Source organism: Hesperophylax consimilis, chromosome 1, assembly GCF_061612785.1.
Source record: "Hesperophylax consimilis isolate HC1 chromosome 1, BYU_Hcon_1.0, whole genome shotgun sequence".
NCBI lineage: Eukaryota > Metazoa > Arthropoda > Insecta > Trichoptera > Limnephilidae > Hesperophylax > Hesperophylax consimilis.
In genome coordinates this window covers 13,761,166-13,776,605 of record NC_142836.1, presented here as the reverse complement: position 1 = coordinate 13,776,605, position 15,440 = coordinate 13,761,166, and the positions used below count along the sequence as shown (strand labels likewise).

Here is a 15,440-nt window from a genome sequence, read left to right as displayed (position 1 = left end):
TTTTATTGTTAAAAACCTCGATAAAAGCAAGAAATGTATTTGAATCTTTTAGACCTTTCTAAGCCTTTGATACAGTATCCCACCGTAAATTAATAAGTAAACTTGAAAAATCAGTATTATGGGCAACGAACTTAACTTATTTGAAAGCTACCTAAATGGACGCAAGCAACAAGTTAAAATAATAAAATACCTAGCAACCAGTGCTCAACTACGGTATACCACAAGGAAGGATATTAGGACCATCTTTGTTCCTGTTGTATATTAACAACTTATGCAACATTAATATTCAAGGGAAAATTGTTAGTCTTGGCGATGACACTATCCTACTGTTTGAAGCTGACACTTGGCTAGCTGCTTACAAAAAAGCTGAAATTAATATAAGCATTGTAAAAAAGTGGTTGGATAGAAATACGTTCACACTGAACACCGAGAAAACTAAATATATCACATCAACTATAAATATTACAGGTCACCCTCATGACACAGTACCTCTTTTGGAATACACTCGTGTCTGAATTGCGATGAATGCTGTCAGTGCCCTGACATTGAGCGCACTACTCGGATAAAGTATCATTGATCAATACCTAAAATGGAATCTCCAAACAAAATAAGAAAAACCATGCACTTTTTCAGAACGATACGAAACTTTCTCAGCTTACAACACTTGAAAATGATCTACTTTGCTGTCTGTCAATCTATCATTGAGTATGGAATCATAGCATGGTGAGGTGGCAATTTATCTGCACTAGACCCAATTATAAAAGCACAGAAAACCATAATCAAAATAATCCTTAGGCTACCTCTATTACAGACTCGAACTTAATCTTTAATATTATGAATGTGTTTGACGTTCGGCAGATATACGCAAAAACAATCCTCACACACCTATCTACAAACATGCATAAATACTACACAAAAAGTTTAAAAACTCACTGTACTCGAAACAATAACAAAGATTTACTCCAAATTCTTGTAATGCATACTACTTTCGGTCAAAGAAATTTTAGGTACATTGCAACAAGATTGTGCAATACTCTTCCAGAGAACATAAAAAAATGTGATATAACTCAAATATATTTCATAAAGAACCTTATAATTTGGATAAAAAGTAATAATAGGACCTTTACCGGCGCCCTCACCCAAATTCGAAATTATTGATCCAACAAAAATATTGAGTGATTATGTTACAATATAAGTGTAGGTATATTCATATGCATTTAAATTAACTCCAAACAGGCTAGTCTAGTGAGGCAGGTTATGAGAAACCACAACTTTATCTATTTGTTAACATGTTTTCTCAGTTATAGTTACAACTTTCTTAAAAAAAAATAATATCATGTATATTCATTCTCAAATATTATATTATGCCAAACTTTTGGTTCAATTTACATGTGAATAAATGTCCCTTTTTGGCGACCATTGTTTACTAGGTTTTTAGGTTGTTTTTTAGTTGCAAAAAAATCGTACGCAGGCCACCCCTACAGGCATGCCTGAGCGCCTGGAGCGGGCATCAGAAATACTCATTATGTACGGTAGTATGTCAGGTTATTTGTAACCTGGGAATGTTGGACTTTCTTTTTAAAAAAATAAAAATAAATAAATATTTTGATGATCATAAGTGAGGGAATTCAGACCCAGGGCGAGGGAGGAACAGGAAAACTTCAAATAATCTTAATGTTACCTTTCTAATTTTCACATTCCAATTTACACGCATTTTACAACAAGATTAATATTAAATGTAGACAGAATCATGAGTCGGCCAGTCTCGCCGTGGACAGGATATTCAGGATATCTTGTTTAGCTTGCAGGGACGGTTTCAACCGAAGTTTCCTCAACTGAGCCGCCACATATTTGCCAAAGAAATCATACTCGTCTTCATATATCTGAGCCTCAATTGGCTGACTTGGAATATTAAATATAGAGCTGGTGGTCTTCTGATCTATCTCGGTCATGTCTAGAAAAGGGTCCTTCATGTTTACTGGGTCGGCTTTTTTCAGTTCCTTATTTAAGTCTTGCTTATCATCAATTACTTCACTGGAATCATCGCTGCTCTCGCCCTCCCAGGAGTCATTCCAGCCTGACATATCTTTGCGGATCTGCTGGAAAAGAACCAAAAGGTTTGCCTTGTTAAAAAGGAATTTATTTATAGAATACAAAAAATAATAAAACAAGCCTTCTCTTCAAGCGGAGAAAGAAACAAAACAAACATACTCGTACTATGGAGAGAAAGAAATTAACAAAAAAATTTAAAATTTAGTTAAAGAAAAAAGTAAATTAACAAAGAAATCCCAGTTAATAGGCAATGCCAGTGCGTGGGTATATCTGAAACAGTTAAGGTAACATAACTTAATAAAATGTTTACATTATATACAAGAATGTGCATGGAGATATAATAAAAAATACGAAGAATAATTAAAACCTTTGAACAAACCAAATCAAAGAAGTTTGGAGAGGACTTTGTTCAGTAGTGGTAGTAGTAGTAGAATGGTGGCTAAGGATGGGTTATTTCCCAGCATTTCAACGGCAGTTTTCAAGTTCTGTTATGATTTCAGTTCTGTGGAGCAACTAGCCTTTAATAATATAATAACAGAACTTGAATAGGACTTTCGCAGAACTTGATTTGACGAATTGTTCAAATTCTGTGAAACAACCCGTCCTTAGAGTCGGAGGTTTGCGATCACAGGGTACAATGTTATATAGAAAAAAGGCATATTTCCCAAATATCCGGTGTGATCAATGAAGGTTTAGGTGCAAAGTAAGTTATGAAGAATATACCATTGATACTCGCGGCGTCACAATATCCTTCAAGCAGTCATCCATTGCGCGAAACCAAATAAGATTTGATTCGTAAATGTGATCTGGATCAGTAGATTTCCTTAATATTTTGTCAACTTCCTGAAGGTATGTGGCTCTCAAACTTCTAATTTTAAATTTAATTCTATTAACATCCAATTTGATGAAATCCTTCAAATCATCGGCTATCAGTTTGTAAGTATCCTCCCTTTTCTTCCTATTCTGATAGTCCTTATGTTTCGGATTCCATAGACATTCGTACTTCAAATAAGTTGTAACAAATTGCAATGTCAAGTTGCTCTGCCAGCGAGGAACTTGATAACGACGTGACATTATATTTAAATTCACAAGGAAAATATAATGTTTGTATTAAGACAGTGCGAAATACACGGGGGAAATTGTAAGAAACAACAAATATTAAGATCGTCTTTTCATTATTGTCTAATGTCACTACCATAAATAAACCACTGTCACCACATATGTCATTTCAAGTGTTGCCGATGCATGTGTTCTAAAGTACCCACAATAGTTGTTCAAATTCCCCACAAGTTCCTCTACCTCCAAAATGAAACAAAATTATATTTAAATCAACAGTTATTTTTTTGAGTAGTCAGTTTTGGTTTCTATCTTTCGTTTTGGCTTTTAAAAATAATAATTTTTTTGAAGATTTAGCGCGATGGAAAACGAAATCTAGTACGTTCTCACAATTATTGTAAATATAAATTTGCATGGTTTTATTTATGGTTGGATAATCAAGAAAATGCTCAGAATCCCGGGATTTTTCCTCCAAAAAGGTTCTCCCGCAAAATACCCATTTCATGAAAAATCTTAGATTTTCCCTGCCATTTTAGGAATTCTCTACGTATTGGCAACCCTTGTCATTTGTCAATCGTGAGTGTTGCCATTGTTGCCAATATTGCCATTATTTATGAAGCTGATTTTCCCAACACGGACGTACCTCTAAAATATTTTTCCGGTTCTTAGAATCACAGGAAAGTTAAATGCCTAAGCTAATATTATTTTTTTTTTAGATAATTTTTTGGCTGAAAATTTTTTGGTAAAAAATAAAATCTTTGTTGTACTTCTTTGTTTCCTATTCGCTGAAGCCGTACTAGGGGCTGTAGAATAAGATACGATTGTACCACCCCAGCCAAGAGCACTCCTATGCCGGTCAGCTTCTATGCTGGCAGCTGGACGCGTTATGCCGTCTCCAACCGCTTTGTGTTTTTTTAGTATTTTCAAGGGAAACGAGGCAACATCCCTTTGAAGTTGTTTTAAAAATCAGGGAATCAACATTTTAAATTAACTTACCAATTAGTAATCAGAACTTAATAGTAATGTGATTAGAGTGCAGTGTTTCAAAAATGAATAATCGAAAATTGTACTAAAAATATTCTAAATTCGCTGAAGTTGAACTTGGGACGAGAATCGGTAACTGTAGGTACGCCAGATGTTTTCAATGTTATTCTTGGAAACTCTGAAAGCCCTAACAAGTGCCCAAGGTGATTTATTATCCCGTCCGCCGCCTTTTATTTCGGAACAATGCACCATTAACATAATCACCAGAAACAAGTGTACAAGGAAATGGACTTTCCGAACGTCACAGCGGTGCTGCCAAGGTTTGTTATCTATGTGAGGATACTGCGACAGCACTTAATTAGCAGCAGACACATACCTGGACGGATGACGAACCTCGTGCTGGCACTGTTGGTGGCGCGGTGCACTCTTTCGCTGCAGTAGCTGGTCCAGTTTCCTCACCACCTGGGATTCTTGCTGCAGAGTCTCCATCCTCTACCTTCGTCGAATGTCACAGCGGTGCTGCCAAGGTTTGGAATCCATGAGAGGACATTGTGTCAGCGCTCTATTAGCAGCAGACACATACCTGGAAGGATGACGAACCTCGTGCTGGCACTGTTGGTGGACGCGGTGGACTCTCTCGCTGCAGCAGCTGGTCCAGTTTCCTCACCACCTAGGATTCTTGCAGCAGATTCTCCATCTCCGTGTCACCTTTTTCTGTACTTCATTTTATTTAACTTAATTTCAATTTCAATTTGTAATATTTATATATATATATATATTTTTTTGTAATATCTGCATTAACTGTACAGCGCCCCTGAGGTGATATTTCGCAAAAGGGCGCTATAAAAATCATCCAATAAATAAATAAATAAAATAAGACTAGTACACCGAGGGGCATTGATTTGTTAGGATGGGAAGGAGGTTAGAGTTTAATCAACCATTATAAATGGCAATCTAATGAGCCAATATTGGATGAGAAGTAAAAAGAATTGATCGAGCTTTGGTTTTCGTTTCACGCCTTTCGCTTATTTTTGCCCGCTTCCAGCTGCCCGCTTCCAGCTTTCCATTTCCAGCCTTCTGCATATAGTATTTTTTTGGTTGATGCTTCCCGCTGTTACTTGCTTCTCGTTTTCCAGCTTCCCGTTATTTTATACTTTCCGCTACAAGCTTCGAGGTTTCCCCTGCTTCTTCCTTTCCGTTTTCCGTTGCTTAATGCTTTCTGCTTCCGCTGCTTCTTTGTGTTTTGCTACTTGCTTCATGCCGCTTCTTAAGTCCTACTTCTTGCTACCTGCTTACCACTGCTTCTAATTTGACATTTCTCGCTGCTTCTTGCTTTCTGCTTTCCACTCTCGCTGCTTCTCGCTTCCTGCTTCTTGCTTTCTGGTACTTCCCGTCATATCCCCACTGGGAGAAAAGTCCCAGTCTGAGAGGAGATTTTCAACTGTCTAAAATTACCGTTGAAAATAATGCCGTCATTTTTTAGTTCTAGTGCTTTATTTTATTTTATTTATTTTCATTTTAAACATTACAATTTTCAACTACCATACTAGGCTTATGCCCGTGTTATGGTAGTAATACAAATTATACAATGTTAAAAATAAATAATAATAATAAAATTATTTCGGCTACTGGCATTATACCTAGCTCTCTAATTAAAAATTTAAGCGTATTAGATCTATCAAAAAATTTATATATAAAGATGCAAAAGTCGGTCATTTTGAATACATGTAGGATAACAAAAGATTTTTTAAATATTTATGTTGAGGGATCAGTAGGATTTATAGGCCCTGTTAGAAGTTCTACCGAGCCGAACCCTCTGATATGAAAATATCTGGAGACGGTGAATTTTTTTCCCATTTGATATCTGGTGATTTGACGTGTTGTTGTTCTTGTATTGTTTTGTATTTATTTTACTTATATAATGCACTTACATAGTGTTGATTGACTAGCTGATCATTTGTGGAAAAGTGAGTGGAAGGGTTAAGTTTTTCCTTTGGGGAAGACTTAACCCGGACAACTAAATCGGAAGTTTAAAAAAAAAAAAAAAAAATTAAAAAGTGTTGAAATAATATAAAGGTGAATATACCAATATATATTTTTTTAAATTGTTTTAGAAAGTCTATAGAAATTCTTTAAAGAATTCTCGCCCTCTTTCAAATATCCAGCGTTGAACACCTTTAGAAAAAAGGAATATCTTATTAGTTAATTTTATATTGGTGCACAATGCATGTTTATGTACTTACATTATTTTGTTATAGCCCATAACTATTTACATACATGACGGCCCCTGTGGTCGAGGTGCAAGGCTCTCGACTAGCAATCCAAAGGTCCGGCGTGCGCAAGAAAATTTTATTTGATTAATTTGCGTTATTTCACAATTCTTGCGGCACGTTTCAGAGTGGAAGATACTCTCAGTGTCGCCTTAGTGTAAGACCACCATTCAGAATTGAAACGTTACAATTGCATTAACAATATGAAAATAGCACCAATAATAATATTTTGCACACACATCATTTCAATACCTGCTAGACAATTTCTCCCCATCCTAGATTTGGCTTCAATATACATTCATACAAAGTCAAAATAATGCTCTGTCCAGGGCTTTTTAGCTTTTTGAAAATGCGCAGACATCCATCTCTATGGGTTTTGGTTTATGAGATTTCCCCTCACCTTAGATTTGGCTTCAATGTTATTCATACAAAATCGCATTAGGGTGCCGACACATTACCATTTACACCTTACACATTACCATTTACACCTTACACATTACACCATATCGCTTACCATACAATCCCATACAGACCTGTCACACCTGACAGATGATGTGTTTGTTATAAGAGTGGGCGTGGCGACGATGATATGCCGTGATCTGCTAGCCAGGCGATATTTGAAAATGATGCAATCCCTTCTCCTGTGGTAGGCAGGAGAGGGGGTATACATTAGGGTGGAGTGACGTTGTATGGGACTTTTTTTTTAAAGATGCCAGTACTGTAATAGCAAAAAAAAGTTGCCTTTATATAACACCTCTTTCGTCTAAAAAAATCAACTCGATCGAAACATTCCTTTATTCAACAACCAGCACATTTATATTTAGAAAAAAATTGTATGAAAAAAGTCGCTGAAAACTCTGCCAAGCATTATAAACAAGCGATATTCATAGCAAAAATACAATTTTATTAGGGGTTTTATAGCTAATAAGGTGCATAACACATTTGAAAATAAAAATAAAATTACCATAGTTTCAAGGCGGGGTCTATTTTTGGTTTTTTGAAGAGGATTATTGTTTTTTTATTGTTTTTTTCGTGTTTTTGAGAAACATGTTTTTTTATTAAATAAAATACTTTAACAAAGAGAATTTTTTTAAACATTATCGAAGTTTTATAATATTTATCGTGTTTTGAAATGAGATTTGGTGTGAAATTCGGGCATTATATGCCTAGATTTTATTGTCGCCCGAATGAATCCATCTCTTGCTTCAGGCCCAACTGTAGACAACGATGCCTGGGTAACTAATTTGATGCACCTCTCGACTGCTTGAGTGTGGCAGGGAAATCTGGGAAATTCAATACTGTCCTTTTCTTCACCGAAATTATTTATCATTTTGACTAGGTCGTCATTACTGATTTCGGATAGTATCGGTGGCGGTGTAACTTCGCATTCCTGCCAGTTGATAATAAAGTTAAGTTTATCGTAATATTTACTTGCTGAAAAGTTTATTGTTGGAATAATAAAGTCTCTAACAACAGATGGACTCGGACATCTATCTCGCGCCTTTAATATTCGTCTCAAACCCAATTCTCTTACAATAAGGTTGTCATCCATTATCATGGATAGTAGCAGATTTTTCGGGTGGCAAAAATAGGCGTTTCTTTGAATTACTGGATTAATTATATCTCGTAGATCGGTGCTCAAATATCAGGTGAGTTTTATAATAGTAAAAACATGTAATGCCCCATCTTTACTCGACGGGTGCCTCTTTATCTCAAACCATGTCGGAGCATATGCTTTAACAACATATTCAGCAAGAATTTTTAGGTTCACTGAAGGGTTAGTTGTTCCTATATATAATCGAAGTATTGAGTTTGCTGTCGTCAACCAGCGTGCATGACAAATACTACCTGGATGACGGTTTGCTAAATTTGGTGGGCAGTGACCTGTTGTAACTGCAAAACATATTTCGTACAAGTATTTTTGGTCCGTGCTCAAATTTTTCAATTCCTCTGCGTTGAGTTTGTGCATCTCAAAGTGTATTGGTGAATAATTTATAACGGTGTTTTTAGAGCTGCTTGAAAGAAGTTTTCCAATAGGTCCTGAAAACCCTTTAGGTCCTGTTGTAGCACCATCTAAGTGTTGAAACAAGTGGCGAAGGGGAAGTTCGTTTGCATGCAGCTGACAGATAAACCATTGTAACGGATGACCTAATTCCAATTCCATGAATCTAATAGTTCCATTTTTTTTGCCTGTATTGACAGCAGTCTCATCACATCCAATTGCTGATAAATCATTCAAATTAAAACCGTTCATTTTTAAATGGTGTAAAATGCTCTTTGCGATGTTTTTGCCAGTTCCTGATGATGGTGTAATATGTCCAACATATTGAGACCCCGGCTCAGATAAAATGGAATAATGTTCTTCTGAAATCGTTCTCCGATGATATCTACCCCCTATTTTTTCTTGAGACAGTGTTTTATCCTTCCTTCCATCGAAATATAGACCTCGAATTTTTGTTGACTCCGACGACATCTGCTATGTTTTTATTAAAGAAGTGCGACACGTTTGTCTAGCTCGTCTGAGTTTGCTCCTATCAATCACCATTTTAGAGTCGTCTTCGGTTACTATGCCAAAATCTTGTAATGTAGCACTTGCAACAGCTGATGCCGACCTGTCTGACAAACCATACTGATCGCAGATTCTGGCCAAAGTGGGGAGTTTTAACATCAAACGGCAATTTTCTGGAGGTTGCGAAGAATGTGAAGAAAATGATTGGTTTTCATCAAAAAAGGGTTGACGTGGTTTTGTCGCTGATGATGTAGATGAGCTGACCTTCGAAGCAAGTTCAGATAAACGAGCTTGCATCCTCATTTTCCGATGTAATTTTTTTGTTGTGTCGGTGTCTATTGCTCCCAGCATCATTTTTCTCGAGGATCTTTGGTCTTGAAGGAATGCTTGTTCTTTGGTGGGTACCTTGCGCGTCTTTTCGCAGGAACACATATTCAGATTGTTACATTTGCATGAAGCAATATCGAAAAGTTTATTCATTTTGATTTTATAAGAATTTAACTTAACATAATAATGCTCACTTTTTTTTGGCCAATTTTTAAGTTTTAAGTATTCGTTATAATGATCTTGGATCAGTTTCATCACTCGATTGTGTGAAACAATGGGAATAGAAGCGCGCTTCCAAATTCCTTCAACAATTGCAGATATAACACTTTTTATTTCGAATACTGACGGTTTTTTTGTAGAGTTAAGATTATGCTCATATCGTAAGAACAAATAATGTTTACTCACTTCTGAGACAGTAGGTAACACTTGAGAGTTCATTTCAGTTGGTGCCCCGAATATTGGACATAAAATTTTGCTTCTCGTGTAATTTGCATTCATTTTCAAAACAATTATATGTGTTAAAATTTAATCGGACAAGGATTCTAACACGTCTACGGTCAGCGGTAGCCGAAACGAAACTAGATGCAAGTCGCATCTAGTTTCTGCGACGAAACAATAGGAGCGAAATTATCCCCCCCACCTCCACAGCGCTCACAAACTCACTAGTTTAACAGCAATTTATGCAGTGTTTTTTTTTTTATAAAACATGTAATGTTCAATAAGGTAAATGCAATTGAAAGTAATGGATATTATTTTATATTTTTGAGACTGTACTCAGATTTTGGGAAAAAAGGCTAAATTTACGTTTTTTACGTTACGAAATCGCTAGGTTGTTGAATGAAGACATAAGTTTAGATTTTTCAAAGTATTTTTACGAGAATATGAATGACATGAAGCATCTTTTGGCAGCTATCACAATACCGAGATTTGATTTTCGCAATGTCGCTCCATGCTAGTATACATGCCACAATATTTAAAATAAATAAAAAACATACACTTGAATAAAGAATTGTATTTATTCAATATATTATTCTTTGCGCCTTATATCCTTAGTTGATAAAATAATGTTAGGTGGTAAAATTTACATTAGAACAATAATTTACAAGATTTACAAAATTCAATAAACCAAAGGGTTACAAAAAACATCCTCATAAATAGAAGTACAATTGAATGCATTATTAACATAATCTATAGTCAAAGTTAATTGACAGACGAGAAGCAGTGAAGTTGATTGACATAATAGTATGTAGTATAAAATTATAAATAAAGTGAAGCTGAAGACTACAAATGTTAATACTTTAACAGGTTCCCCACCAATCGGGTCCACATTGGAAACTAACTCCTTACTTACTTTAAGTATTTGCATCCTATGAGAAATTGCTTTACTCTGTATAGAGAACTGACCAAATTACTCCACATGTTAATATAGAAAGTCATATGGCACTGGTATTGAATTAACCATTTATGTATTTACAAATTTCACCCTTGACTTGATAAACATGAAAATAATTACTTCAATATTAAACATAAACAGGTAAGTATATCACATTCATTTTAAAGAACAATTATCATTTGTAATTTATAACACCTATATACATTGATAGAATTGCATACATTTATACATTGATAGAATTGCATACATTTTATCACTTGAATTTTGCACAAATGGTAATCTGAAATTCCAACTGTCTGATGAGATAAAAATATTTTTATTTTTCTGCATAATATTATTAAAGAGAGCATATTAACGTGTTGCTTGAAGGATCTATCAACTAAATAATCCATTCTAAAAATGACTAATTTGAATAATAAAGAATTAATTTAATATAACTATTTACAATTACTGTGCAAATTATACCTAAATATGTACAAATTTATGTTTGTAATACATGACATGTATACACGTAATAACTCATAGTATAATCCCCTTATTAGTGTAAAATAGTGGGAAACAAGAAACCAAACTATCTCCGCTCAATTCATCACAACTATATTACACTTAAAGTTGGCGCCAATGGTACGGTGAAACACACATTCTATCATTACATGATAATAGTTAATGAAAATGCAACCTACAATCTGCACAAATAGTGCACCGTTGAGTCGGTGCAGTTTGGTTTCTATAGGTAATTGATGGTTGTAGGACTGGTTGAGGTGATGGAAAATAACATAAAAACAGTTTCACTTTGTACTCTCTAGTCATATTGGACTCGCATACTGTGTTGTGTGTAATACTCAATAAGAAAAGAAATATTCCACAAAGCTATAATAATCTGTGTTCATTTCGTTTTTTCATATCACCAGAAAACTTGGCGAAACAATCAATTTACTCCACAACTTGTTAAAATAGATTCTTTATTTAAGTGTATGCATAAGGAATGAGATTGGTGGCAAATACTTTATTATTTATACATTCTTAAACATCTAACATACAATTATAAGTTCTTTGGATTTATCAAGTTAAGTCAACATAAGTTTAGTGTACATAATGCTACAGTGTAGGTCAAAAATAACTTTTATTAAAATACTCTTAAATCTGGTCCGACTTACAATCATTATATTCAGGCTTTTTATTCAATCAGAATTACATAATATGGCAGAAGATTGTTTATGGAACTTTGCTTGATAGTAGTAATGCCGGGTACTCCCAAGTGAGTTGTAACTATAACCATAACTCATTATGTGTTCGCAAGCATGTATTCGCGACTCATGTTGGACTCACAGCGAGCCAATGCCTGTCGATTTAAGGACGCTCACAGTGCACTCAGCGCCATGGCATGCTGCGAGCTTACTGCGTATTTTCTGTCTTCGATTTCATAAGCGTCGTCAATAGGTGAGTGATTGGAAGGAAGTTAAATGCATGCTGTTAATTTATGTGTACAAACAGGGATGAAAATTATTATAAGAAGTATTTGAAGGAAGACGCTTGGCAAAAATTGGTGTTCATATAATCGAAAGTAGAGCGGTCTACAAACAGAAATATGGAAGGGAGCTAATCACAGTAATATCTGGATTTACTTAATAATGTAGATATTTCAGGAAAAGACATTGTGAACAGACATGAACCTCGTTATTGTGTCTGAAACGGTTACAGTTACATTTAGAGCTCACTAATGAGTACCCGCCTTAAGTAGTTACAGTTAAATGCAAAGTTACAAGGGGTATTTCAAAGAGAGAATAAATCTTTTCAACTTTTATAAATTCTATATAATTATTTACAATTAATTAAATTGTGTTGCGATCTCGGGTAATAAATTAATAGTAGAACATTTTACAAAATCCATCTGGTGAACATTTCATTATAACATGTTTATTCATAATCAGTCCGTAGCTATGTGTTTGAATGCTTTTCAATTTACATTCGCTTTAAATCTAAACAATAAATATTTTCATACATTCACCAATACCGTCAGTACTGTGGATTTGGGTGGGAATCTACCTACACAAATTACATTCTTTTATATTATTATTATATCTGATAAGAACAGCAAAAATAAAAATAAAAGAGTTAAAAAAGATATCAATATATTATACCACTACCACATGAATTGAGTGGCCTTCCAATAGCACGGAAATTTTTTATATTATTTATCAGAAAAGCAAAAGTAAAGGCTTTAAAAAAGATATTAATATATTATACCACTACCACATGAATTTAGGGGCCTTCCAATAGCACGGAAATCTTTTATATTATTTATCAGAAAAGCAAAAGTAAAGGCTAAAAAAGATATTAATATATTATACCACTACCACATGAATTGAGTGGCCTTCCAATAGCACGGAAATCTTTTATATTTTTTATCAGAAAAGCAAAAGTAAAGGCTTTAAAAAAGATATAATATATTATATGAATTCAGTGGCCTTCCAATAGCACGGAAATCTTTTTTTTAGGTCAATCCTAGATCAAAATAATAATATGGAAATTGGTAGATAACTAATGTTTTTAGGAATTATTATATCCACATTCCTAACAATACTGGAAAGGTATGCGAGTCTAATCAAAAGGTCCCAAAAATAATATCTCATTCCATTCTCTGCTATCATTGGTCTTGTCTACTCAATATCTCAATCCATTCTCTGCTATCATTGGTATTGTCTACTCAATATCTCAATCCATTCTCTGCTATCATTGGTCTTGTCTACTTAATAGAAATTTGAAATGTCAAAAAACACATCATTCCATTTTGAAAAAGAACTATATTGGCAATATTATAATATTTACATCATTCTATAAATATTTATTTTGTATAGTATGGTTTTTGATTTCCATTTCTTTAAAAAAATAGGAATACAGTGAAAATTAATTAATATTACATCTACTTTTCATGCTAGTCAAACTCACAATCATTTGCATATCTATTTATAGCTTTCATAGTTAGTATTTATTAAATTTGTACATTTTCCACACACCTTTGCTTTACTGCTTTTACACTGCCAAAACTATACTCGACTTACTGCCATTAAGCATGAAGTTTCGTTAAATTTAAGATCTGCCTTACTGACATGAAGTATTGTTAAATTTAAAACAATAGAGTAAGGAGAAAGAAAATCATTAAAAAATCACTAAAGCACTGAAAGAGCTTCATCTATAAAAAAATAAGTTTTGTGCGAGGAACTGAGTACATAACAATATGATTATAAACTAAAACATGTCACTTTTATAATATTATGAAATAAATAAAGTACAAACAATAATAATTACCTAAACATAAAATAATCCAGTTAGCAAAAGTGAAATTCTCTCTGGACTAATTAACATCACACTGATAGTATTAGCTAAAAGTTGAGGGGAATATTAACCATGGAGAAAACATCATTTCCATTTACTGAGAATAAATAATCCAGTTAGCAAAAGCGAAGTTCTCTCTGGACTAATTAACATCACACTGATAGTATTAGCTAAAAGTTGAGGGGAATATTAACCATGGAGAAAACATCATTTCCATTTACTGAGAATAAATAATCCAGTTAGCAAAAGCGAAGTTCTCTCTGGACTAATTAACATCACACTGATAGTATTATCTAAAAGTTGAGGGGAATATTAACCATGGAGAAAACATCATTTCCATTTACTGAGAATAAATAAAGATTCAGTTCCCCATTGTGTAATGTTAGAATGAACTAAACATAAATCACTAAAAGTTAACACACTCGCAATACAACTGCAAACTCAATGTGCACAAATTGATATATTCCAGGGTGATTAAACTAAGTGTCATGATTTAACTTGTGGTCTCGTCTATTGGGTACAGCGATGGGCGCACTTCGGTCGTTGCCCACAATCCCCACAATGGGGTTCTCCTGCGTCCCCGAGAGCCGCAACCTGTCAGAGGAGTCACTGTCCTCCTGGTGCGTGTACTTTAAGTCCTCCTGGTGCGTGTCGGGAGACGATGAGCCCACGCTGGATAGGCTGGACAATCCATCACATGGAGGATCTGTCGCTGAAGCCACCTCACTCTTCAACGTCCCCTGCGAACTATCCTTCTCCATCTCTGCCTCTTCTGGTTTGGATCCTTCGTTGGCTAGCTGAATCCAGTGCTCTCGATTGACCCTAACTCGTTCTACCATCGGATCTAGACTAGATGACAACACAGCAAATGCCTGAAATTAAACAAGATACACCATTAAAATCAAATATAGTTAAATACATCAAAGATAAGCAAACATCTGGAAATATATTTACCTCATAAATAGGAAGGCAAATGGAATCAATGAATCCAACTTGCATCATCGGTAACTGGTCTTCTTTTTCTCGATTCATGATATCCTGAAAATAAAAAATTTGGTAATATTAATATACATATCCAGCAAGTGTATGTAAATAAACCTACAAATACGATTTAAAAGGCTGCAGGGATTCTCTTGTCGGGTAAAGAATAAATACTAAACTAATATTGTAATTATTTTTACTGTGTACTGCCGATTCCACTTAATTGCGACACATCAGGCCCAAACATTTGGTCCTAAATAAGCAAAGTTTAAGATAGGGTAGATAGGTAAAAAAATATATATATGTATTAATTGAGCTTTTTTATGTACAATTTTCATATTAAATTAATTTGAGATCTTTAATAAATTTTCGTAAAAAAATTTAATTACTTAAAAATAATTGTGCACTAACTAGAGCAAAAAATTATCAAACATGAAAAATGAAAACTATCAAAGATGGGATGTACAAATAAAAAAAATCATGAACTTAAAAATGACTTCTTACATGTGAAGCAGTGTAATGCGAACTGAAC

At 34.4% G+C, this 15,440-nt stretch overlaps 2 protein-coding genes across 10 annotated transcripts in view; both read right to left on the bottom strand.

Annotated features, from left to right (window-relative positions):
- Positions 1 to 1,427: 1,427 nt before the first annotated feature.
- On the bottom strand, positions 1,428 to 3,276 carry LOC149426305 (uncharacterized). 2 transcript variants are annotated; one of them, XM_089636348.1, is made up of 2 exons: positions 2,776 to 3,276; positions 1,428 to 2,099 (listed from the first exon to the last, which is right to left on the bottom strand). In XM_089636348.1, the coding sequence occupies exons 1-2, from the start codon at positions 3,124 to 3,126 to the stop codon at positions 1,749 to 1,751; spliced, it is 702 nt and encodes a 233-aa protein (XP_089492474.1). In that variant the 5' UTR covers positions 3,127 to 3,276; the 3' UTR covers positions 1,428 to 1,748. The 2 variants fall into 2 exon arrangements, with proteins under 2 accessions (XP_089492474.1, XP_089492480.1); XM_089636354.1 differs by having other exon boundaries at positions 1,433 to 2,096.
- A 6,960-nt stretch (positions 3,277 to 10,236) lies between these two features.
- The window catches only part of LOC149426300 (dual 3',5'-cyclic-AMP and -GMP phosphodiesterase 11-like), a 488,751-nt gene continuing 483,547 nt past the window's right edge, over positions 10,237 to 15,440 (bottom strand). For all 8 annotated transcript variants that reach the window (XM_089649566.1, XM_089649917.1, XM_089649971.1 and 5 more), the window contains 2 exons: positions 14,882 to 14,965; positions 10,237 to 14,799 (listed from right to left, as the gene is read on the bottom strand). In XM_089649566.1, the coding sequence (XP_089505692.1) occupies positions 14,407 to 14,799; positions 14,882 to 14,965 (477 nt within the window). In that variant the 3' untranslated portion in view covers positions 10,237 to 14,406. The remainder of the gene's footprint in view (positions 14,800 to 14,881; positions 14,966 to 15,440) is intronic.